This window comes from Nicotiana tabacum, chromosome 22, assembly GCF_000715075.1.
Source record: "Nicotiana tabacum cultivar K326 chromosome 22, ASM71507v2, whole genome shotgun sequence".
Lineage (NCBI taxonomy): Eukaryota > Viridiplantae > Streptophyta > Magnoliopsida > Solanales > Solanaceae > Nicotiana > Nicotiana tabacum.
In genome coordinates this window covers 150071339-150098548 of record NC_134101.1, presented here as the reverse complement: position 1 = coordinate 150098548, position 27210 = coordinate 150071339, and the positions used below count along the sequence as shown (strand labels likewise).

The 27210-nt window shown below is 33.9% G+C and overlaps 1 protein-coding gene and 1 pseudogene across 1 annotated transcript; both read left to right on the top strand.

Annotated features, from left to right (window-relative positions):
• The first annotated feature begins 2276 nt into the window (after positions 1-2276).
• LOC107786386 (VAN3-binding protein-like) lies at positions 2277-6705 on the top strand (annotated as a pseudogene).
• An 8270-nt stretch (positions 6706-14975) lies between these two features.
• LOC107789463 (VAN3-binding protein-like) lies at positions 14976-22682 on the top strand. The gene is given in 7 exon segments (XM_075243176.1): positions 14976-15072; positions 15074-15245; positions 21345-21479; positions 21766-21999; positions 22089-22138; positions 22304-22361; positions 22471-22682. Coding segments are annotated over 7 exon segments (954 nt in total). The 5' UTR covers positions 14976-14979.
• Positions 22683-27210: the final 4528 nt, after the last annotated feature.

Sequence of the window (27210 nt, the reverse complement as noted above, 5' to 3'; positions counted from 1 at the left end):
TTATTTATTTTTCATTCTTATTTTAATGATTTTTTCTTTTTCTTTTAATTATTTCTGGTTCAAAATGTTCATATTCACGATCATTATCCGCGTGAATTACACTCACTTTGTCCAGTTCAACCATTATTTTGCCACATGTGCTTATCAACGGTTAAAAAGGTTTAAAATATAGGTTTGTACAAGTTAAAAGTGTCTGGATGAAAAAAATAAAGTAAGGGGACCGACATGACAAAATGACACAAATATAAGTGCCATTTAGGCCAATCTACCTTTTTAATTTGCATGTTCGGAGTGAAAGCAACAGGTTTGGTTGAACCTGTTCTAGATTTGCGACTGCAACCAATGAATTGGACTTGATTTGCATATACTATGTAATTGCAATTGTTTAAAACTATATGTTTGTACTGAATTTGCACCCATTGTTTAATTTACAATTGTTGTCTTAATTATAAGCTTAGATTCGCCTTTGTTTTAAGGTAATGAATCTTTTGGAATTGTTTGAGAAAAGGTATAAGCATCTTAATGACAGGTACTCGTTGCCAGGGCGGATTTAGAGGCGGAAGGAAGTTCATCCGAATCCCCTTTGCCGGAAAAATTACACTATATATATAAGACAAAATATATATTTACCTCTATATATATTATATTTTAAATTGCCTTATTGAATTCCATAAGCATAGCTTAGCGGTTAAGGGGTTCAAAATCTTTATGGGGTCATAGGTTCAATTCCCACCAGCTATACAATCTCTTTTAATTTTTAAACTTTTTTTCTTTTTTGAGAAAATTCTGCTTGCTCGTTGCACAGTACATTCAACAAGAAATAAAAGGAGAAGTTTTAGTTGAGATATATTTCACCTTCAAGAATTTCTTTTCGGAAAAATGACAAATGTTTAACACGAGATAAAGTATATTTCTAATGGATTAAAATGGGCAAACAGTCTAGTGTCCTTTGGGTGTAAAGAGGATGATTCCTGCCTTTCCTTTTTTTCTCTTCAAAAATTTTTCCAGCGGATCCAAAGCTTTGACAACGGTTGCTTAGAATCCACAGCCTTCAACTTAAATTACACATATGGAGTTCAAAGAAATTTTAAGAACTATACCTATAATATTTCCATTAACTACTCAGAAATAATAAATAATGCAAGTAGTACTCTGTAGCCCCTGAATTTTAAGATTGCCTCTGATTTTCTTATACATAGAGTAGTATTTCACTTAACTCTCGTATAACTTTGAACCTTACTTTTGAGGCGTTTTACCAATTTAAACCAACCCTCTCGTATAAAGTATAAACCGTATTAGTGGTGGACCAGTGCTATAGGCCCTAATTAAAGCTTTGGTAGCTTTCTTGGCTTTCTTTTATTTTATTTCTTTTTTTTCTGGGACGATAACACTTTAGCTTTTACCCACTACAGTGTGCCTGGGATCGCCCAAATATTTGGTGCAATAATTTTTCAACATGAAAGAAGGCAACGTTTCAGACTCCTGACAATAAGTCAAAGATACCTACTTGACTAAGGCCCAGTTGGCTTCATTCTCAACAATTCCAACCCACTAGATAACACTCCAAAAAGAATCTAACTTTCAAATATTAACACTGTTTTTACACTACTAATATAATTAAATATGTTGCTTATAACATACTCCATCTGTTCCAGTTTATGTAAACCTATTTTCTTTTTGGTTCGTTCCAAAAAGAATGATATCTTTCTAAATTTGGAAACAATTTAGCTTAAACTTACAATTCTACCCTTAATGAGAAGCTTTTATAACCACACAAATACTCTGAACACCCTTTTAACTTGTTTAGGACCACAAATTTCAAAAGTCTTTTTTTCTTAAACTCCGTGCCTAGTTAAACAAGTTCATATAAATTGAAACGGAGGGAGTATTATCTTAATTCTACTTATATTACCCATACTTTTAGATGACCTGATTGTGTAAAAAACAACGTTGCGTAGAAGTTAAATTCTTACAATAAATCTTTAAGTAATATATATTGCCAACATTTAAAAGTTTATATTATTAATGTATTTTAACCTGTTGTAGTAAATTATTTACTGGATTTCGAATTACCAAATAATTAGCTGTTTGGGCTTATTTTGAAAAGTATTTTTCTCAAAAGTACTAAAAAAAGTCTGTGTTTGATTAATTAATTTGAAAAGTACTTTGTATATAAATTAGTGTTTTGCCCCGCTTTTAAAACGTGCTTATTATTCTCAAAAACCCTTTTTTTCTTTTTAAAAGCTTCGCACATTTGAGCAAAATTTGTCACTTATATAATATCGAGTACCTGTCTTTGTAGGTCATCTCAAAGGTAAAAGAAATGGTGAAACTAGCGGAGAAGTTAAGTTGCTAGTATAAAAAGGCGTCCAAAGCTAAAAATAATAAGATCCCGCCATTCATCTTCAAAAGCAATTCACACACTACTTCACTTGGATATCATGGATAGCAAATGGTCTGAGAAAAGCTTGGTTAATTTGCCAGAAAGTCCAAAAGCGCCTATGGAATTCTTGTCAAGATCATGGAGTGCCTCTGCTTTGCAAGTATGCAAGGCCTTAACTTCTTCTTCTTCTGCTTCTCCTTCTCTTCTTCCCAAAGCTAGCATTGCCAATTCCTCTGCTAATACTACTACTACTCACTCCAGTAGTAGTAGCAGTACTGTAATTACTATACCTGAGAATATCTCTGCTGAGGAAGAAGACTCTGCTAAACTTGCTGGAAATACCTTCTCTTTTGCTTCCTCTGCTACTTCTCAACTTGTTCTTGAACGCATTATGTCTCAATCTGTAAGTGCTCTTAATATAGTCCCCACATTTTTCTTCCACTTAGCAAAAAAATTTGTTTATTTTCTAGGAGTCTTTTAGTTTTGTCAGTGAAACTATATGCTAGTTAAAAATACTGAGAACGTCTAGTATTATTTATTATTTGACTAAGATGAACTTGAATATTAAAACGATGTGAATAGTGTGGATTCATATAACTGACCCAACAACATTATTGTAGTTAGAAAAAATGTGACGTTTCATTAGAAAAAATGAAACGGAGAAGGGGTGTTCCTTTACAGAGGATAAATGCAGCATATTAATCTTTTTTAACCTAATATTTTCCTTTTTGTTGGGAAATTGTTAGATGCATAATGGGCAGGAGATATCACCTTTAACTTCAGGAAGATTATCTCATAGTAGTGGACCTCTCAATGGTTCCCTAACGGAAGAAACTGATAGCCCTCCAGTCTCTCCTTCTGAAGAGTTCGAAGATGTTGTTAAGGTAATTAATTTCTGTCATTATTAAGTTTTTCTTTTCCCTAATTAGTTTCTTGATCACTTTATTTTTTAATTAAAACAACCCCAACTGCATATATCTTTTTTGTCTTAAATGTTAGTAGGTCCATATAGTTGTTAGTAGTTACTGATGATGGTTGATGTTTCTTTGACTGTGAGCTAATAGAAATAATTAAGGGGTTAATTCCATCGGACCCATTTCCAAAGCTTTTTCTAATGTTCTTCACAAGAAAAAGTTAAGAACATAATGCACTTTTGTTAATTTCGATATTCAACTTTTCTTGCTTTACATACAAGGATGCTTTAGCCGTCTAATCAGAGTCACCTTTTGACTTCGTTTGTGGAATAACTCTACCACAAAAGGGAGAAAAAGAAAAAGAAAAAGACAAAAGAAAAAAGAAAAAAGAAAAAGATGTTAACTTTGGTTTTATACGAGATCAAAGGTAAAACAAAAAAATCATATGAAAAAGTAAAGCCAAACATTTTATAGGAAAAGGCAAGGGAACGTAACGCCCCTCAACCGATGTTCAACTTATTCCCTCCTTGGGCTAGCTAGAATTTAGAAATGGATTTAACTTATATATAACGATAATATAAAAAATTTGTACATTACTAATGTAATTTATTTTATGTAAAAATTTGTTTACTTTATTTTTCAGGTTTTTAGTTTTACCTGTTATTAGTTTTACCTATAATTATCTTTTACACAAATGGTATGTTAGTATATAAAAATTAAACTTTGATCTCCCCTCTTGAAATAAAAGGGAAACCAGTAGTCCTAAGATATTAAAACAACAATGTTAAGTCATGACTTGGTAAAAGCCATTAGATTTTGGACTAGCAGACTCTAGTTTATCCAATAGTGGAATCTCGTAATAACAGAAACAGATCAATGTACCTTATTATGTAGCACGTGAAGATGTCATGTGTACACTAGGCAAATTAATTTTTTTTGTCTTAATTAGCTTGCACAAAAATATGCAACAAGTAAGATTCAAGAAGACTGAGATCTTATGCTGCAGTTTGTCCTATTTAGTTACCCATCATCAGGACAGAAACTTTTGGAAAGACTAGTGGAGTGTGTAAGTGGTAAATTGATGCTCCCTGTCAATCTTTATCATATATTGTCATTGCTTCCAAGTTTCAGAGTTCTGGCTTATTTGTTTAGTTTCCCATCAAGATTTTTCCATAGATAAAATTTACCACTCTGCTTCAAGATTTACCTTTTTGATGTTATTTAGTATTGTCATTTTATTTTAGATCCAAATTCAAGAACCTTTAGATGAATAAATTACACATTTAAAACCATGGGTTCAAAATTTACTATTTTTTGAAATTCTAGTAAGTAATTTTTATGTATATATATTTATATTTCGTGTCAACAATATTGGATTCAGTTGAACCCGTTAATTATTATATGCTATATCCGCCACTGAGTCCTTTATTCTCTTATATGAGTGCAGTACTTGAAAGCAAACAACACTTTGCAACCATTATTCACAAACGTGAGAACAAACGGATACAATGGAACCGCAGGGCATGCACCCAACACGCCTGGTGGTAAGACGGTAGGGAGATGGTTAAAGGAAAGGAGGGAAAAAAAGAAAGAAGAGAGTAGAGCCCAGAACGCACAACTTCATGCTATTGTTTCAGTAGCAGGAGTTGCTGCTTCTGTGGCAGCAATTGCTGCGGCCACTGCAGCAGCATCGTCCACAGGCATAAACGACCAACTTTGGTCGCTTTTTGTGGTCGCTTTTTTCCGGATTTCTAGTAGTGGTAGCTGCACAGTGCGTGGAGACTGCTGAAGCTATGGGAGCTGACCGTGACCATCTCATGTCTGCAATTAGCTCTGCTGTCAATGTTCGTTCTCACGGGGATATATCAACTCTTACTGCTGCTGCCGCCACAGGTAACTTAAACATCTCATATGAAAGCAGAGTCACCATTTTTTCATTGGCTAATTTACAATTTTAAACTTCAACTTGATAATTACAAAGGTAATTTGACTATTAAATCATTTAAAGACTGGATTTTAATGATGTTACACATTGTCGGTTATATAATAGTGGTAGTTATACATGTCACAAAAGTTGATAAATCATTTATCCTCTTAAAATTCTTATGCTCCAGTTAACGGTCATAGAATTTGTTCTCACAGTGCAAAGAATAAAATTTATACTATAAGAGAACTACATGTAGTCGTCCATAAGAAGTGGGACTAGTAACCTAGAAAATAAGATATATTACCTACTTAACATAGACTGATATGCTTAAATTTTTTTCTCTATTGCCAATATTATCCGTATATATAAGTTAAGTCCAATCTCATATAGTCCTATTTTTATTTTCAGCTTTACGAGGAGCTGCGACATTAAAGGCTAGAGCACTGAAGGAAGTATGGAACATTGCAGCAGTAATTCCAATAGAAAAGGGAATTGGCACAGGCACAGTTAGAAACAGTGACCAAAATCAGACTAATAGCAATAATTACTGCGAGGGACTTGACATTGAAGAGAACTTTTTGGGTGTTTGTAATCAAGAATTGCTGGCTCGGGGTCGTGAGCTACTCAAGAGAACGCGTAATGGTAATTGCACAAATTCCGTGACACAAAATTGAAATGCCAAAAATCTGTCCCATTTTTTCTTATGCAACTGTCTATTTGTTGGACGTTTCAGGTGATCTTCACTGGAAAATAGTCTCTGTCTATATTCATCGAAGCGGAGAGGTAAGCATCGTAATTTAACATAGTATAACATGTCTTTTAAGATAAACTCTAGTTAATATGTTTTAAAAAGTATTTAAGTATTTATGTTTCCCTATTTCACAGGTGATGCTGAAGATGAAAAGCAAACATGTGGGAAAAACTATCACCAAGAAAAAGAAGAGTACGTCCTAATAATTTTGATATGTTATAGCAAAAGAACTTCCAATTGGGACACCCAATTAATGACTTGAAAATTAATTTATGTGGGTGCATGTAGATGTAGTACTAGAAGTATACAAGGATGTACCAGCATGGCCAGGAAGGCATTTATTTGAGGATGGAGAAAAGCGTCGATATTTTGGACTAAAGACAGAAGTACGAGGTGTGGTTGAGTTCGAATGCAAAAATCAAAGAGAATATGAGATGTGGACTCAAGGTGTTTCAAGACTTCTCTCTATGGTTGCTGAGAGGAAGAAGAGATTTCAGAACTAATTAATTAAATGCCAAATATATTCACTTCTTCAAGTGAGTACACCATCAGTTTTAATTAATTAGGTACTACTTACTTACGTACTAGTCAGTGAGAACATGAAGGTAGAAATGTATAAAAGTTTTGATGTTCTTGTGAAAAACATTCTAAAACTTATGCATGTATTATAAGTAAGTATTCTCTTTGTTTAGACCTCGAAAAAACATTGTGATTCCTAGCACAAATTGTTTATTAAGATGTAGGGCACTATCTGTCACGACCCGCAATTTCCACCGTCATGATCGTAATAGCACCTAACATTCCACTTGCTAGGTAAGCCAATGATAGAATATTATCAAGTAAAACCTTATTCAATTCAATAAATAATAGTAAATGAGTTAAAGTGAAACACAACGAGTGCGAAATAATATAACAACTTAATCATTTACTACTACCCAGATCTGGTGTCACAAATTCACAAACATTCCAGGATTCACTACAAGTAAAAGTCTGAAAGAAATACAACTGTTTGAACGAAACAAACAATAAAACAGAAGAGATAGACGGGGACTTCAAGGTCTGTGAACGCTGACAGATCTACCTCGAGTCTCCGGTGGTCCGGTCCGAGCTGCTATGCCTCTCGATCAACTGGGACCAATACCAAAATTTGCACAGGAAGTGCAGAGTGCAGTATCAGTACAACCGACCCCATGTACTGGTAAGTGTTGAGCCTAACCTCGGCGAAGTAGTAACGAGGCTAAAACAAGACACCCACAAATAAACCTGTGAAATTTAACAGTATATGTACGAAGATAACGGCAAATAAAAGTTAGACAAGTAATATCGGGAGGGGACATGCTGAAGGGATCACAAGATAAAGAATCACAACAGTAATAAGAACTTGATCAACCAATATACCTTAAACATATAGAAATAAGTAAACATAGTAAAGGAAAATGCACGACATCACCCTTCGTACTTTTACTCTCAAACTCACCATATTAAACAATAGAAACGGCACGACATCACCCTTTGTGCATTAATTCTCTCATAACATAGCACGACATCACCCTTCGTGCATTAATACTCACAATACGGCACGACATCACCCTTTGTGCATTAACATTCACAATATGGCACGACATCATCCTTCGTGCATTAACACTCTCCCTCACCATAAAGCAATGAACAATAACAACAGCGAGATAGAAATAACAAGAACAAGTCTTACTTCAACATTCGGTTCCATAATACCAATCTCACTTTGAATCAATGCTCAGTTATTACCAAAGTCCATAAACATGATAAGAACGATCAACATAATGATTAACTAGTCTAAGCATGGATAATATGATCACGAAAAGCAACAATTGCAATAATAAGACTCACTCGCATGCTATGACTCGGCAACAACACATAGGTACTCGTCACTTCACCTATACGTTGTGCCCAACATTCGAACATGTAGTATATAGGTAAATAAGACTTAATCCCTCAAGCCAAGGTTAACCACGATACTTACCTCGATCCAACAGCCAAACTCAAAGCTCAACCACGACTTTTCCTCTCAAACAAGCCTCTAAACCGATAGAATCTAGTATATTACCAGCCAAATGATTCAAATTAAGCCTTAGAAACTACCCACGATCGTAAAGAATTCAATTTAGACCATTATTGAAAAAGTCAACAAAAAGTCGACACCCAGGATCGCTTGGTCCAAACCCGAAATTCGGACCAAAACCCAATTACCCATTCACCCCGAGCCCGGATATATAACTAGTTTTGAAATCCGACCTCAATTTGAGGTCTAAATCCCCAATTTTCAAAATCCCTAGTTTCTGCCCAAAAATTCTCAATTCCACCATAAAAATATTAGATTTTAGGTTGAAATCTTGTGAAATGTAGTGAAAGATTGAAAGGAGATAGGTTAGAATCACTTACCAATGATTTGGGGGAAGAAGGAGTCTTTGAAAAATTGCCTCTTATGTTTCTAGGTTTGAAAATTTGAAGAATGGGAGAAAAATCTCATCTAAGTCATTTTTACCCAGCTGCAAATGTCGCAAATGCGACCTGAAGCTTTGCAAATGCGAAACTCCCACACTTCTGCTACCTTCGCAAATGTGAACAAAATGTTCGCAAATGCGGAACCTGAGGATCGCAAATGTGACCCTTGTCTTTGCAAATGCGAAATTGTCCCTCCCAGCCCACTGCTCGCAAATGCGATGGCCTTTTCGCAAATGCGAGGCTCGCATTTGCGAGCCAGACCTTGCAAATGCAAAGTCTGCAGATCTGGTGCATCAACTGCTGTTTTTTCTAAGTTCAAATACTCCGTAGCCTATCCGAAACTCACCCGATCCCTCGGGGCTCTAAACCAAAAGTGCACACTAGTATAAAAACATAATACGACCTTTCTCGCACGATCAAATCGCCAAAATAACACCTAGAACTGCGAATTGAACACCAATCAAATAAAAATTTTAAGAAAACTTTGAAACTTCTAATTTCTCAACCGAGCGTCCGAATCACATCAAACCAATTTCGTTTCTCACCAAATTTCACAAACAAGCCATAAATATTATATTGGACCTGTATCGGGCTCCGGAACCAAAATACAAACCTGGTATTAACAAGGTTTCATCAATCAATTCTTAAAATCATTGAACTTTCACACTTTTAATTTTTGCAAAAATTCATAACTCGAGCTAGGGATCTCCGAATTCGATTCCGGGCATATGCACAGGTCCCATATTTCAATACGGACCCAACGAGATCGTTAAAATATGGATCAGGGTCCTTCTACTCAAAACGTTGATCGAAGTCAACTAAATTTAACGTTTAAGGCAAAATTCTTATTTTTACCAGTTTTTATCATATAAGCCTTCTGTGTTAATACCCGGACTGCACACGCAGATCGAGGAATGTTAAAATGAGGTTCTAAAAGCTTGAAAACACCGAACTTGGTTCTAATACATAAGATGACCTATCGGGTCATCACATTCTCCACCTCTAAAACAATTGTTCGTCCTCGAACGGACATAGAAAAGTACATGGACTGGTGAAAAGATGGGGATATCTACTCCTTATGTCCGACTCGGACTCCAAGGTAGCTGCCTCAATGGGCTGACCTCTCCACTACACTTGAACTGAAGGATAACTCTTCGATCTCAACTGATGAACCTGCCGGGCTAGAATAGCCACCGACTCCTCATAGGTCAAATCCTTGTCCAGCTGGACAGTGCTAAAATCTAACACGTGAGATGGATCGCCGTGATACTTTCGGAGCATGGACACATAGAACACCGGATGAACTGCTGATAAACCAGGTGGCAATGCGAGCCTGTAGGCCACCTCTCCCACTCACTCAAGAATCTCAAAAGGTCTGATATACCTAAGGCTCAACTTTCCCTTCTTTCCGAACCTCTTTACACCCTTCATGGGTGATACCCCGAGCAACACTCTCTCTCCGACCATGAATGCAACATCACGAACCCTACGGTCGGCATAACTTTTCTGCCTGGACTGAGCTATGCGAAGTCGATCCTGAATAATCTTGACCTTATCCAAGACATCCTGTACTAACTCTGTAACCAACAACCGAGCCTCCCCCGGCTCAAACCATCCGACTGGAGATCGGCACCGCCTGCCATATAATGCCTCATAGGGAGCCATCTGAATGTTTGACTGATAACTATTGCTGTAGGCAAACTCCGCTAGCAGCAAGAACTGATCCCACGAACCTCCGAAGTCTATAACACAAGCGCGGAGCATATCCTTTGATATCTGAATAGTGCACTCGGACTGCCCGTCCGTATGAGGATGAAATGTTGATACCCAATTTTTCCTCATATGTTTTAACATATATATATATATATATATATATATATATATACTTTCAAAATAACACATATGCAGTTATAATCATGCATAAGCATTTTTATAATTTTTAAAAACTCCAAATTGATTTATTTCTTCCCTTTTTATTTATAAATTTCCAATAATTATCCTTCAAATTATTTTTTGTGGTGATTTAGTCATCTAAATTCTTTATTTATGCCAAAATAGTATTTAAACATTTTTAGTGCATTTTTATAGTTGCATTTACATTTTAGGCTAAATTGCATATCTTTGCAATAATAGCCCTACTAATGCGTAATTATATTATTGATGCATAAAATGATCTTTTATATTTTTAAAATGTTAGACAACTATAATCATTTTAATATACGAAAATATTGTTGGAAATCATTTATTATTTTTATAAATTATATAACTATTAAAAGTGGCTATTTAAAATCTAGCCTATTTTTATTTTCAATTTCAGCCCCAACCTAACCCAATTACCAGCCCAATTTCAATTAAATTACCCAGCCCAAACCCCAGCTACCCGATCCGGCCCCCAAAATCTTTTAATCTTGGTCGTTGATCATAAAGATCAACGGCCACAAACGACCATTCCTAAAATAAACCCAAAAGACCCCTTAAACTCCCGATCATTTCATACTACCCGCCGCCCTAAAATCACTCTCTTCTCTCAAACGCTCTCAAAACCTAACCCTAATAATCTCACTGATCCTCGTCCATGGCCATCTCCGATGATTTCTCACCACCTATCAGGCCTCCAATGGCCTCCCTCACGTTAATCTTTCCATCTCCAGGGCCCTCAAGGGACCGGGCTAGTTGGCTTGCATCTATGGTTCCTCTCTCGCCTGTTTCAGGCCATTCCAGTGTGATTCCAAGTAAGATCGTCCTATATTGACTGCGATCTATGATTTTCTAAGCAGGTTTCTTCACATCTATATGGTTCTCTTCGAAACCCTAATTTTTTTTCTAAACCTATTAGATCTGTACAGATCTAAGATGATTTGTGTTTGTTTCATGTGAGTTTTACAATAACCTTAAGATTCTTTACAAGACTCGTACGATTTTCAAGCGGTTTTCATTTTTTCCTAAACTAGGGTTTCCGGAATTTCTTTTTACAAATTGTTTAATGACTTTTTGTGTTTAATCTTCTGCTTCTCACATATTTTGACTGATTTTGTAAGTCTGATACAACCTTAGCTCATTTGTACTGAAAGCCCTAATTCTTTTTGATGTTCTTCGTCTGGTTTCTGAGTACTAGTATATCGACTGGTTCTTACTTTGGGTTCTTGTGATTTCTCGTGACTTTCTGGCCCTAATATGCTTCTACTAAATATTTTAGTTTGACCTTTCACTGATTCTATGTGCTTGTGTTCATCTTGACTATTCATGTTAGGACCTGTAACATTCTTCTTGAATCAGTGTCGTTCTAACTATTTGTTTTGTTAAAGTTATGTGGAATCCTGACTATTCATGTTCTACCTTATTTTATATGTTAAACATGCTAACTCTTTCATGACTTTCTCCTTGATTATTCTGAATTCCTTATTTCTTGGTTTGATTTGAGCACTTTCCCTTAAACTTTCGATTCTTACCTCTCTACTCGATTTGATTGAATTGCTTGCTCTAATTAATTTTCCTTTGCCTTGTTTGTATTTTGCTGATTCTTACTGATTTGTTTCCTTAATTAAAACTTCTGTTCATTTACCCCTAATTACCTACTCTATACTAAACCTTACTTGATTCTTTTCCTTAAATACTTAGCATGCTTTTACCGTTGATTTAAATTGTCCTTTAATTAAGGGAAAGACTTGTTGATTTACATGTGACTTTCCTGATTTTCTACTTAATTGATTTCTTACCTTATTTGTTAAGCTTTTGATTACTATATAAACCCCCTCTTATTTTAATTTCTGAACAACGAACACTAGTTCATCTATACTATTATACTCTCAAAAGCTCTCTACTCTCTCCTGTTCCTTGCAATTCTTATTAGTCCAGTCGGCTGTAAGCCTAGGCTGGCTACTAACATCATCTCTACTCTGTATTCTGTATACTCTCCTTAACTGGTATGTTCTGATTCAATTCACATTCCAAACTATGTGTTTCCTTTGTTGCTGCAATTCATTAATTTGTGATTTCCAGTTCTATGTGCTATTTTACTTAATATGCAATCAACATGCCTAGATTACTGTATCACAAAGCATGTTTAAGCTCATAGCTATTATACTGTTTGGCATGCCAATCCTGCTTTAAATAATTAGTTTACTAGCATGTCCCAAGCTGCATTGTATGCTTATGATTTCACCCAGCATGACTAAATCCTACCTGTTCTGTATATGATTAGTATTTCTAAAACCTTGAATGTTTCATGAAGTGTTTGCCTAGTCCAGTTTGTTCTATTTCACTAATGAGATCTTATTTGTGTCTTAAACCTATGTGTTCTCAACTTAACTTTGCAACTACAATCTGTGTATTTGATTGCCATCACTAAAGTGCATTCTAGGTGTCTCCCCTACCTATTTCCCTTGTGTGAGGTCTGTTCTGAAACTGTGTGTTCTCTGACTTGCTTTCTGTTTGTTTTAAAAATGTTCTTCATGTTTTCTCAAACTATTCCCACTCTAACTATGTTCTGATTTTCATAAAATTGTTTTTATTACTAAGACCTTCTTACTCTGTTTACCAAACTCTTTCAAAGTCATTATGCACTCTCATATCACTCTTAGAATACTAGGTTTTGCCCCTCTGATATGTGTACTGCCTTGAGACCCTTTGAGGTCTCTCTGAACTCTGGCATGTCAGAACTTGCCTTTTTACACTGCACCTAAATCAGTTATTGTTTGAGAAACGATATAGGTGTGAGCACTGCCCGGGATCCTTGAGGTCCTTAAGGAACTCTGACACACCTAGACATGATATTGTTTATGGAACTTTGGCATTTGAGGCTATTGGAGGTTGGGAAGTCATTTGGGCCTACTGCAGGCTCCCTATAGATTAACTTCTGTTCATCTATGTATTTTAATTCATTGGTCTGTAATAACTATTGTAAACAACATTGGGGTGATTAGTGAAAATGGGTGGGTAGTTATATATATATTGGGTAAATCGGGTAGATACCATGCCTACAAAGTTGTGTTAATTCGAATGTACATGTTATGTTTGCTTTACTTTCACAATATTAGAGACCATGCCTATAGGATCTAAATGGCCTTATAATTAGATATCATGCCGATAGAGATAAAGTAATTGAAGTTCAGTTTTTGTTACAACATGTATTCACATTCGTCTTCTTAGATATCATGCCTATAAGTTCGAGAGTCAGTTTTAATAACTAGATACTATGCCTATATGGATTAAAATCAGCTCTAATAGAAATCATGCCTATAGAACTTATAATCAGTTTAGTTAAACAAATCAGTTTAATTCGTGTTAGTTCATTCTAAATTGGTTTAATCCACCGCCCGTTTTTAAAATAAGTTTTCAAACACCACCTTAAATTAATACCGCTAGAAAACATGTCTATAGGATCTCAAGTTGTTCGTTTTAAAAACTGTCCACTGTTTTACTACTTTCTAATCAATATAGATACCGTGCTTTTAGGACGTCACTGTTATGCGTAAATTCTGCAACCATAAAACTGTGCTTTATTATTTGAGACTGTGCAGATTTAACAGGTCTAAAAATCAGTAGGCAAGCTAATAGGTCTTTGACACTTGGTCCTAATTCATGCCGTATAATCCCTGCGCACCTAGATATCATGTTCTAGGATTTTCTCTTAAATATCTGACTGTTGTTTGAAGACGTGCATTTATTTGTTATATTTGTGGAGGTTACTGTGAGCTTGTAATTTGTTCTCTTTAAATGCAGTCCTAATTGTTCTTGATAGACGCCTAGACTTTTTATCCTTTAAAGCCTTAAGAAGGTCTAGAACTGTCCAAAAATAGAGGTCCTAAATACCTCCAGGGCCACGAGGAAGGGATGGGTAGTGCACACATAGGACATTTTCAAGGTTTCTAGAGCGCTTTAGGCTATGACCAAGGGGAGAGAATTAGGTAGTAAGGATATGATGACTACGCGCTAATGTCACGTGTAGCCCCTCATCGAGGAGTGATTACCGGACATTGCGTGGGGTGATCCTGTAGGCTAACCAACCTAGGACCCCTCTTTCCTAATTCCCGATGTTTAAACTTTACTTTTCTCTATATATGCAACTTGTTCAAGTCTTTTCCTTTTGTCTCATTACTTGAGACATACAATGTCCAAAACGTGCCTTTATTTGCAAGTATGTGTTTAAACTATTTGTTTGTTAAAAGGGACTAATTCATAAGTATAAGTTCGGCCGGGACCCACCGTTGTGGACCAAAAGGGGTGCCTAACACCTCCCCCTCAAGGTTATTTCGAGCCCTTACCCTAAATCTCTGGCAATGCAAACTAGTCTAAGAGTTAATCGCTCTAGGTGCCTTAACGCACCATAATCCGTTAGGTGGCGACTCTTCAATACCCAAAAGGAAACGAGTTATTACCCCATGGATGTCGGAACCGGGCTTTCTCTCTCTACGGAGGGAAAAAAGGGGGCGCGACATGAAATGCTTGTCCAGTTCCTTCATTTCTCATATGGGCGCAGTACTTGAGAGCGAACAACTCTCTGCAACCATTATTCACAAACATGAGACCAAACGGATACAATGGAACCGCATGGCATGCACCCAACACGCCTGGTGGTAAGACAGTAGGGAGATGGTTAAAGGAAAGGAGGGAAAAAAAAGAAAGAAGAGAGCAGAGCCCAGAACGCACAACTTCATGCTATTGTTTCAGTAGCAGGAGTTGCTGCTTCTGAGGCCGCAATCGCTGTGGCCACTGCAGCAGCATCGTCCACAAGCAAAGATGAGCAGATGGCGAAGACAGATGTGGCTGTTGCTTCGGCAGCAATGCTAGTACACTACTAGAAATCCGGAAAAAAGCGACCAAAATTTAGCGACCAAAGTTGGTCTGTGGGAAAAAGCGACCAAAGTTGGTCTGTGGGAAAAAGCGACCAAAGTTGGTCGCTAAACTAGCGAAAATAATAAAATAAATAAAAGAAACAAAATAGCGACCAAGGTTGATCGCTATATTAGTCAAAATGTTGACTGGACCGGTCAGACTTTCTTGGTCAAACATTTACTGAGATTAGTGACCAATGTTGGTCGCTAAAGTGGGACCCACCTACAAAATTTTAATAATTATATTATTATTTTAAAAAAATTATAAAATATAAATATATATAATATAAAAATTGCGACCAACGTTGGTCGCAACTTAAAGGGTAGGAAGATACCGTCCAACTTTGGTCGCTTAAATGGGACCCAGTTATACAATTTTAATAATTATATTATTAATTTAAATATTATATGAAATATAATTAAATCTTATTTAAATATAGCGACCAACTTTGGTCGCTAAACTAAATTCTTGAATAAATGGCGACCAAAGTTGGTCTCTATTCACGTCAACAATGGTCAAAATTAAAAATCACTTTTGTATTTACTATCTAAATAATATAAATGTAAGCCGTTAATACTTTTGTAATACAAGGGATGAATAGTACTACGAATCGTGCGTGTGTGTCTATGTATGCATACATTATTTTTGACAAGAAAAGACTACTGGTCAGAGAAAAAGTCTCACTACTTATGGCATTCAATCTGTAGCATTTTCTTTTCAAAATTAATGTATTGTCTTTTATTTAAAAGTAGTCTTGGGATTTACAAAAACTTCCTGAAGAAGTCTTGAAAGTACCTGTATGTGCTAGTACTATGCTAATTGACTGCAGGTACGTCCTGGACAGGTTAGGTAAATATATATAGCTTATATATATATATATATATAGCTTATATATATATAATATATACTTACGCTATATTATGCACTGAGTATAAGTCTATTAGGTAATATTATATCGAATATAGCTTATATATATATATATATATATATATATATATATATATATATATATATATATAACATATATATACTTACGCTATACTATGCACTAAGTATAAGTGTATTAGGTACTACTGTATCGAATATAGCTTATATATATAATATATATATATACTTACGCTATACTATGCACTAAGTATAAGTGTATTAGGTAATACTGTATCGAATATAGCTTATATATATATAATATATATACTTACGCTATACTATGCACTGAGTATAAGTGTATTAGGTAATATTGTATCGAATATAGCTTATATAATATATATACTTACGCTATACTATGCACTAAGTATAAGTGCATTAGGTCATACTGTATCGAATATAGCTTATATATATAATATATATATACTTACGCTATACTATGCACTGAGTATAAGTGTATTAGGTCATACTGTATCGAATATAGCTTATATATATATATATATATATATATATATATATATATATATATATATATATTATATACTTACTCTATACTATGCACTAAGTATAAGTGTATTAGGTAATACTTTATCGAATATAACTTATATATATATATATATATATATATATATATATATATATATATATATATATATATATACTTACGCTATACTATGCACTAAGTATAAGTGTATTAGGTAGTATTATATCGAATATAGCTTATATATATATAATATATATACTTACGCTATACTATGCACTGAGTATAAGTGTATTAGGTAGTATTATATCGAATATAGCTTATATATATAATATATATACTTACGCTATACTATGCACTGAGTATAAGTGTATTAGGTCATACTGTATCGAATATAGCTTATATATATATATAATATATATACTTACGCTATACTATGCACTAAGTATAAGTGTATTAGGTAGTATTATATCGAATATAGCTTATATATATAATATATATATACTTACGCTATACTATACACTAAGTATAAGTGTATTAGGTAATACTGTATCGAATATAATATCGAATATAGCTTATATATATAGCTTAAATTGAATTAAAATCCTAAATTTATACTACATATATATATAATTTTAAATTGAATTAAGAGTAATATAATTTTTTTAGAAATAGCGACCAACTTTGGTCGCTATTTCTAAAAATTCAAAACTGATTTACCTACCAAAATTGCGACCAACTGTGGTCGCTATTTTTAATTCCAGACTGTCAAAACCGGGATCCCCTCCCATTCTTTCTAAAAATTTCCCAAAATCTCTCTTTTCTCTCTCACACTCAAACCCCCCTTCCAACTCCCAGCACCAGAGGCCCCACCCACGCCACCAACGACCACCGCCCAGCTGCCGCCGCCCCGTCGCCGTCGCCTCTGCCGCTGCTGCGTCTCTCTCCTTCTCCACCTCCTAAAAATTCTAGGTTAGAATTACAATTTATATCTTTTGTGTAAGCTTATAATGTTTTATTTATTAGCTATGAATTTGTTTCAAATGACTAGTGTTTCAATTGATTATTTAACATTGTCTTTTATAGAAACCTAGGGTTTAGGTTGTATTTATCATTATTTAACATTTTATAAAAATCTAGGGTTTATAGAAATCTAGGGTTTATAGAAATGTTAACATTTTATTTAATATTGTATTTAACTTTATTTAACATTTTATAGAAATCTAGGATTTATAGAAATCTAGGGTTTAGGGTATGGGTTGAATTTTTAGGATATAATCATAACTTTTAGTTTATGTTTAAACTCGTAGGATATGAATATAACTTTTAGTTTTTAGGTTTTGTTCTTGTGAATTGAACTTGTAGGATATAAATTGAAATTTTAGGATATGAGTTGAATTTTTAGGATATGAATTGAAACTTTTAGGATATGAGTTGAACTTTTAGGAAATAAATTGAACCTTTAGCATATGTATTGAACCTTTAGGATATGACTTGAACTTTTAGTTTATGTTTAAACTCGTATGATGTGAATATAACTTTTAGTTTTTAGGTTTTGTTCTTGTGAATTGAACTTGTAGGATATAAATTGAAATTTTAGGATATGAGTTGAATTTTTAGGATGTGAATTGAAACTTTTAGGATATGAGTTAAACTTTTAGGAAATAAATTGAACCTTTAGCATATGTATTAAACCTTTAGGATATGACTTGAACTTTTAGGATATGTTTAAACTCGCAGGATATGAATATAACTTTTAGTTTTTAGGTTTTGTTCTTGTGAATTGAACTTGTAGGATATAAATTGAAATTTTAGGATATGAGTTGAATTTTTAGGATATGAATTGAAACTTTTAGGATATGAGTTGAACTTTTAGGAAATAAATTGAACCTTTAGCATATGTATTGAACCGTTAGGATATGACTTGAACTTTTAGTTTATGTTTAAACCCGTATGATGTGAATATAACTTTTAGTTTTTAGGTTTTGTTCTTGTGAATTGAACTTGTAGGATATAAATTGAAATTTTAGGATATGAGTTGAATTTTTAGGATATGAATTGAAACTTTTAGGCTATGAGTTGAACTTTTAGGAAATAAATTGAACATTTAGCATATGTATTGAACCTTTAGGATATGACTTGAACTTTTAGTTTATGTTTAAACTCGTAGGATATGAATATAACTTTTAGTTTTTAGGTTTTGTTCTTGTGAATTGAACTTGTAGGATATAAATTGAAATTTTAGGATATGAGTTGAATTTTAGGATATAAATTGAAATTTTAGGATATGACTTGAACTTTTGTGGATATGAATTGAACCTTTAGGATATAAATTGAACTTTTAGTTTATGTTTAAACTCGTAGGATAAGAATTGATGAACTTTTAGTTTTTAGGTTTTGTTCTTGTGAATTGAACTTGTACGATATAAATTGAAATTTTACGATATGACTTGAACTTTTTAGGATATGAGTTGAACCTTTAGGATATGACTTGAACTTTTGTGGATATGAATTGAAGGTTTAGAATATGAATTGAACTTTTAGTTTATGTTTTGGAATTTTAGATTGCCGGAGGATTATTAGAAGAGGTTGATGACGTTATTAGACATGCAATAGAACTTCCACCAAGAATAACTAAGACACAGTGCCTGGCAAAGTGTGCCTTTAATTGTTCTTCTCATTAGCGACAATGATGATGAGAAGGCAATGACAAGTGTTTCAAATAGTGATGGTGTAGGTAGGAATTTAGTATTTCCTAAGTAGATAAAAGAAGAGCTTATAGAGTAATTCTGTACTTCATTTTCCATGAGGAAAAGAAGTTTAATTAAGAGTGACAAGGTTGATGAAGACGGAATGTGTTCCGTTGGTCATGGCAGTTCCCATAAAATGGGGATCATAAGACTCTATGATGACAGAGATTATAGGAAGTTTTATTCTAAATTTTCTTTCAAGTCTGATCCGTACAAGCTTAATGTGATATTGGTGATATTTCTTCGGATTCAGACAATGATTTGACCGACAAAAGTATGGAAATGCTCTTAAAAAGAATTCAAGGTAAAATCTTTTCAGCATCCTTCTCTACCAAGAAAAACGTTTTACTTTTAATTCTTTTTAAGAGCATTTCCATACTTTTGTCGATCAAATCATTATCTGAATCCGAAGAAATATCACCAATATCACATTAAGCTTGTACGGATCAGACTTGGAAGAAAGTTTAGAACAAAACTTCCTATAATCTTTGTCATCATAGAGTCTTATGATCCCCGCTTTATGGGAACTGCCACGACCAACGGAAAATATTCCGTCTTCATCAACGTTGTCACTATCAATCAAACTTCTTTTCCTCTTGGAAAGTGAAGTAGAGAATTCCTCTATAACCTCTTTTATCTACTTAGGAAATGTTAAAATCCTACCTACACCATCACTATTTTGAAACACATGTCGTTGCCTTCTCATTATCATTGTAGCTATAGAGATCAACAATTGATCAAAGACACACCATGTCAGGTATTGTATCCAAGTTATTCTCTGTATCCAAGTTCATCCCGAGTAATAGTACCACGAGGATAATCACCAAAGCCACCAGACAGCTTTATGATGCCAATGAAGCAAGATGAGCTATTCAATGAAACTCGTATTGTAAAGAAGAAGAAAGAGACTGATTCAGAAAGGAGGGTCGAGCCTCGACTATATACATGTAAGTTTTTTACTTTTCATTAAGTATTTTGGTTTACTTTTATATAAATTTTGAAATACTAATTCAATATATATAATTTTTCATATAGGTTCGCTTCATATGCAGCTGACGTGGGGGAATTCATACGCAGTCAACCACCTAATGAATCGGGCGAGGCAATCCAACTTTCGGACGAGGATGCTGAAAGAACACTCCTTGAGTACTTTATATACTTTGAACTAGACAAAAAAACTTAGTTCTATTGTGTTAGTTCTTTTTAGTTCGAATGGGCTTGTAATAAGCGTTAACTTAGTTTTGTTAGCTTAATGTGTTAGTTCTATTGATTGTTGCTTTTAATTATTGTTGTTGTTGTTGCTGGCATAAAATGCCTGTTTAGGATGTTTGGTAAGCTGGCAGGTGGTGTAGCTGCCAAAACAGACAGTTTCTGCCAAAAATATACCAAGAAAAGCGACCAACTTTGGTCTCTATTTGGTCGTTTTTCACTATAAAAAAAATAATTTTCTGGGCAATAGCGACCAACCTTGGTCGCTACCTGCCCAGATTTCTATTAAAAAAATACAATTTCTGGAAATATAGCGACCAATGTTGGTCGCTTATTTAAAAAAAAAAAAAATTAAATTGTTGAATTTAGCGACCAACTTTGGTCTCTATTGTCCAGATTTTAAAATATAATATTTGGATTAGAGACCAAAGTTGGTCGCTTTCTAATGATTAATGATAAATTAAAAACAACGTATTTCATATGTAGAGACCAACTTTGGTCGCCAAATTTATATTATTAAATTAATATAGCGACCAAAGTTGGTCACTAAAGTCAAAATCAGAATATTTGGCCCTTTTAGCTTAGAGACCATCAATATAGCTACCAGGCGTGTTTGGTCGCTTTTTGGGCCATAAACGACCAACTTTGGTCGCTTTTTGTGGTCGCTTTTTTCCGGATTTCTAGTAGTGGTAGCTGCACAGTGCGTGGAGACTGCTGAAGCTATGGGAGCTGACCGTGACCATCTCATGTCTGCAATTAGCTCTGCTGTCAATGTTCGTTCTCACGGGGATATATCAACTCTTACTGCTGCTGCTGCCACAGGTAACTAAAACACTTCATTTGTAGCAGAGTCACCCTTATTTCACTGGTTAATTGCAATTGTAGTAACTTCAACTTGACAATTACAAAGCTAATTTGACTATTAAAAGCTGGATTTTAATGATACAACACATGGTCATCATTTATTATGTTAGTGGTAGTTTTACGTGTCACAAAAGTTGATTATCTGTAACAAGTTAAGATATACTGATAGTGTAAGTAACTTTCTATACTATAAGTGTATAAGTTAAATCTGTCTCATATGGAGTAATATGTTCCTAATTTTCAGCTTTGCGAGGAGCTGCAACATTAAAGGGTAGAGCACTGAAGGAAGTATGGAACATAGCTGCAGTAACTCCAAAAGAAAAGGGAATTGGTGTAGGCACAGTTCGAAAGAGTGATCAAACTCAAACTAATAGCAATAATTACTCCGAGGGACTTGACGTTGAAGAGAATTTTCTGGGTGTTTGTAATCAAGAACTGCTGGCTCGGGGTCGCGAGTTTCTGAAGCGAACGCGTAATGGTAAATTGCACAAGTCCCCTGATATAAATTCAATGCACAAAATTTTCTGTCCATATTTTCTGATGCAACTGTCTATTTGTTGGTTTCAGGTGATCTTCACTGGAAAATAGTCTCTGTCTATATTCATCGAAGCGGAGATGTAAGCGTCACAATTTAATATGTCATAGCATGTCGCTTGCCTTATTATCTTTTAAATGACCATATAATGTAAAGCAAATATATTGTCAGTGTAGAAAGTTAAATTCTTATTAATATATATATGCATAAAAAAGTAATCAAGTCTTTACATTTCTCTATTTTACAGGTGATGCTGAAGATGAAAAGCAAACATGTGGGGAAAACTATCACCAAGAAAAAGAAGAGTACGTCCTAATAATTTTGTCATGATATAACAAAACGACTTCCATATATATAGTAATTGGGACACACACATGATAATGACTTGAAAAAAATTAATTCATGTGCATGGAGATGTAGTGCTAGAAGTTTACAAGGATGTACCAGCATGGCCAGGAAGGCATTTATTTGAGGATGGTGAGAAACGTCGATATTTTGGATTAAAGACAGAAGTACGAGGTGTGGTTGAGTTCGAATGCAAAAATCAAAGAGAATATGAGATGTGGACTCAAGGTGTTTTCTCTCTATGGTTGCTGAGAGGAAGAAGAGATTTCAGAACTAATTAATTAAATGCCAAATAGATTCACTTCTTCAAGTGAGTACACCATGATCAGTTTTAATTAATTAGGTACTACTACTTGCTTACGTGTACTACTTAGTGAGAAGAAGGTAGGAGAATGTATAAAAGTTTTGATGTGCTTGTGAAAAACTTTCTAAAACTTATGCATGTATTATAAGTATCCTCTTTGTTTAGACCTCGAAAAAATTTGTTATTCCTAACACAAATTGTTTATTATGATATATGTAGGGCACTATCAATTGTTCATTAAGATGTGTAGGGCAACATTTTGTTTGACCAGCCGTTTTCTTATAGTCTAAAAATGCCCTTAAAACTAACTGACTATTTAAAACAAAGCGGAAAGGTCCAAAACTTCCTTGATATATTCGGTTTATTTAAAAAATATCCTCTGTTAACTCCGTATCAAATTAAATAATCCAATCATAAGATTCAACCCGGTATTTAATTAAAAAATTTCATACTCGATCTCTTTATCTTCTTTTTGGTTATTTAATGTTTGAAACTTGGGGAGATAAGGATTCCTCTTTTTGAAATCTTGAATTGCCAAAAGAATTTTTTGGATACTAATCTTTTCCATTAAAACTTAGGGTTAATTTCATACACCATCCCTCACGTTTAGCTTCATCACACGGAGGTTTACGATATTACATTTATCTATTTTGTTTTGATTATTTTATAGCAATTCTTTTATTTATATATTACTAGTCTCTATACGCGCATAGCTTAAGTCAAGTATCACATAATTTGTAAAAAGATATTAATAAAATATTAAACGCATATACATTCTAATAGTATCATTTGTTAGAGTAATACAATGAATTAATTAATTAATATATCTAATTAACCACCATCATTTGTAAATTAATGTGTCAATTCAAAGCGTAATTGGCCACTGTTTTGTAATTATATGTAACCCGAATGATTTTTCAAGTCAACGAAAGAGTCGTAACACTAGCATCTACATCGGCTAATTATCCAACACATCCACGTGATGTCAACTATCAACCTATAATTGAGTCTTTTTTTAAAATAAAGTAATTAAGATAGTAAATATCTTGTTCAAACTTTACGAGAAAGTTCCATCAAATTTATAAATCCCTGTGCAAATTAATTTGAATCAGTGAGTGGATAATTCAATATTTAGTGAAATTAGTATGAATTAGAGCTTCAGTTTAAATAATTTAATATTTAGCTAGTTTACTTCAAAATATTAAATATTAGAATCTATGTATTACGATTTTATTCAATGTGAAATAATCTCTGTGAAAAATAATTTAAGCCTAATCCAAATAAATTTTAATTTCTTTCAGTCCAATGTGATTTAGTCTTGATCGTGTGTTGTAAATGTGATTATGTAGTCCTTCCTTACCTATAGCTATGCTAGCTTAGAATTAATTATTGATATAGTGATCTTATTAATAAAAAAGGAAAAAAGTATTAATGTCCAAAACTTGGAAAAGAGGGTCAAAATCAAAATTTTAAAACTACAAAACCAAACACAAAATCGTTTAAGTATGTTAGATTTATAATAAAATATAGTGTAAAATGTAGAGAAATTCTATTGAATAACCATGCGTTAGTTTCGGATAACAAACTCAAAATATTTTAAGAAAACAAAATTAATCGAACCTTTGTTTTTCACATCTTGGAATTCAAACGTAAGCTAAAAAAAATTCTTCAATTTTGTAAACTAATTATTTTAATTTTAATACTTTGAAAATGTTTGATTTTATACAATTGAACTAACTTCCTTCAATTCTGACGTATTAGTTCCACGTTTAGCTAGAGGAAAGTTTAGAATATTTAGTTTTAGGATTTACTTTTTCTTATTCATTCATAATTCTACTTCTTCCACTATTAAGTCCCAATTCTACTACTACTCTTCATTCTAACTAGGGGTGTCAGTGGTTCGGTTCAGTAGGTTATTTTATAAACTTTGTATCATATGAATTTTTCGGTTATTCTATTATGTATAACCAAAATTAGACTTTTCGAAACCGTTCCAATTACTTCGGTTTCTCTTCGATATCGGTACAATTCGGTAAATATTCGATAATTTTTTAAAATGTCATGTAAAAATCACTATTAAAAGTATAATGCAATAACATACGTACTTTTATAGGACTTACCGCAACTCTCTAGACGTTTTTACAGTTTAGTAAAGGTGATGAATTAGGAAAATATAAAAGATGGCTAGAGTATAGATCCATCAACTATTCTACATCAGCGTAAAAGAAACTAAGTAAATACAAAAAAAATATAAATCACACGAGTAGAAAGACATTAATTGAGCTGGGATTCAAGAATAAAGTCTATAGAAGATTAAATATTCAAAAATATAAATCTAAATTAATATTAAAAAAGATAAATCTAAATTATACGAAAGGAAACATATTGAATACATTATAATTTATTGCTCGTAATCTCTATAATACCTTGTGTCTTGCTAGTGAATATGCTAGAAATAATTTAATTTCAATAGGAGTAGCATAATAGGTTTGGGAATTAGGATTTTGAGTTTAATTACTTGTTGGCATGTAACTATTTCATTATGAAAAGGCCCCCAAAAAATTTAATGCGTTATTACTTTTAAACTTAATATATAAATATATTTTTCAGATTGTAAATTTATTCGTTACGGTTCAGTATTTTTCGGTTTATTTTCACAAAATAAAAAACCTACCCTAATTATCGGTACGGTTATAGATATATATAAAAACCTACGGTTTTATTAAAAGAAACCTAAAAATCGATTCAGTACGGTACGGTTCGGTCGGTTTAGTCGGTTTTTAAATATCCATGGACACCCCTAATTCTAACGTGTCTATTTTCAGTTGTGTCCTTTCATTATAAGTTTTTGTCAAAATTAATATAAATAGTTAAGGGTATAACAGTCGACCAATATTTTAGGGATATTTTAGTCACTCAACATTTAGCATGAAACATTCATGCTTTTATAATAAAACTAGTATCTATGAATGTGCGTTGCACGTTAATAATGACACGTGATGATTTAAATATCATTTATATGAAGGAGTGTGACGATCCCAGTTCGCCCTCCGTGAACTATCATGACGACATCTAGTCTCTACGACTAGGTAAGCCTAACAAATTACAGAAACATAAAACAACATAATAAAACTAGCCAAAACTGCAGAAATAACATAATGAAGCGTTTAAGATGCCGCTCGGCATATACAATACAAACTCTCGAACTGAAACAACATTTCCCAAAACCCGGAATCTCATGAAATCACAAGCTTTTGAATGACTACAAGTGTTGTCACGACCCAATTTCACCTCAGGTCGTGATGGCGCCCAACACCGTTGTGATGCAAGCCAACGCAGAAATATTAGTGAATTCTTATTTTACTTACCAAAAGCAGTTACAACACTTTTCTTAATTTGCAATTAAAACAGGTGATAATAAGCAATATTCAATAATAGTTATACAACCCAAAAGAACTGTCTACTAATATGTGTGCCAAGACCTGGTGTCACAAGCTATGAGCAACTAGTAGAATATACAAAATAATAGATCTATCCTACTGTCTGAAACAAAATAGACAGTCAAAAGTAAGAGAGACTCCATCAAGCTGCTGATCGGCACAGGAAGGGAAACAGCTCACCGTGAAAGTCTCAGACTATGATCAAGGACGCGCACCAGTCTGATAGCCAGATGTACCTGCCTCAAAGCCTGTACAATTAAGTAGAGAAGCGTAGTATGAGTACATAAACAATATGTACCCAGTAAATATCCCGTCTAATCTCGAAGAAGTAGAGACGAGAGGTCGACTTGATACCTACTAGGGTCAAATAATATAATATGATGTTATGCCAGGCATGATGGTCACAATTATATAACAGTTGAAATAAGGATTTCTAAGTCATGTCATTTTAATATCACAGTTAATCCTTTACATTTCAAACCATGTATTAGGCAAATAATCAATAATAATTCACATAAATATCATGTGCACATTATGCCGAGGTCGACGACCCGATCCAACATAAAAGAAACTGTGTACTGCCAGAGGGTCGAATGACGCGAACCATAGATGCATCTATTTCTACCGAGGCGATCGGCCCTATTCACAATTATCAAGTATCAACAGAAAAATACAAGAAGGCGCATTTATATTCAAATAACTCATACAAGTGCTCAACACGACATATGTTCACTTATGTTAATTTTCACTTCTCTAGAATATCCTAAATGATCACATTAGCAAGAAGACATATAACATTTGCAAAAGTAGCATGATACGGGTCCTAAACTACCCGGACAATTAATATGATAGTAGCTACGCACGGACTCTCTTCACCTAGTGCGTACGTAGCACCCGCATTTAGTGGCAAATTATACAATTATTACAACTATGGGGATAATTCCCTCTTACAAGGTTAGAAAGGAGACTAACCTCGCTCCAAAGTGTACTTCCAATACCAAGAACGAGCCCGAACTCTTAATTTGGAGCTGAACGATCCAAAACTAGTTAAATGGGGGTAAGAAC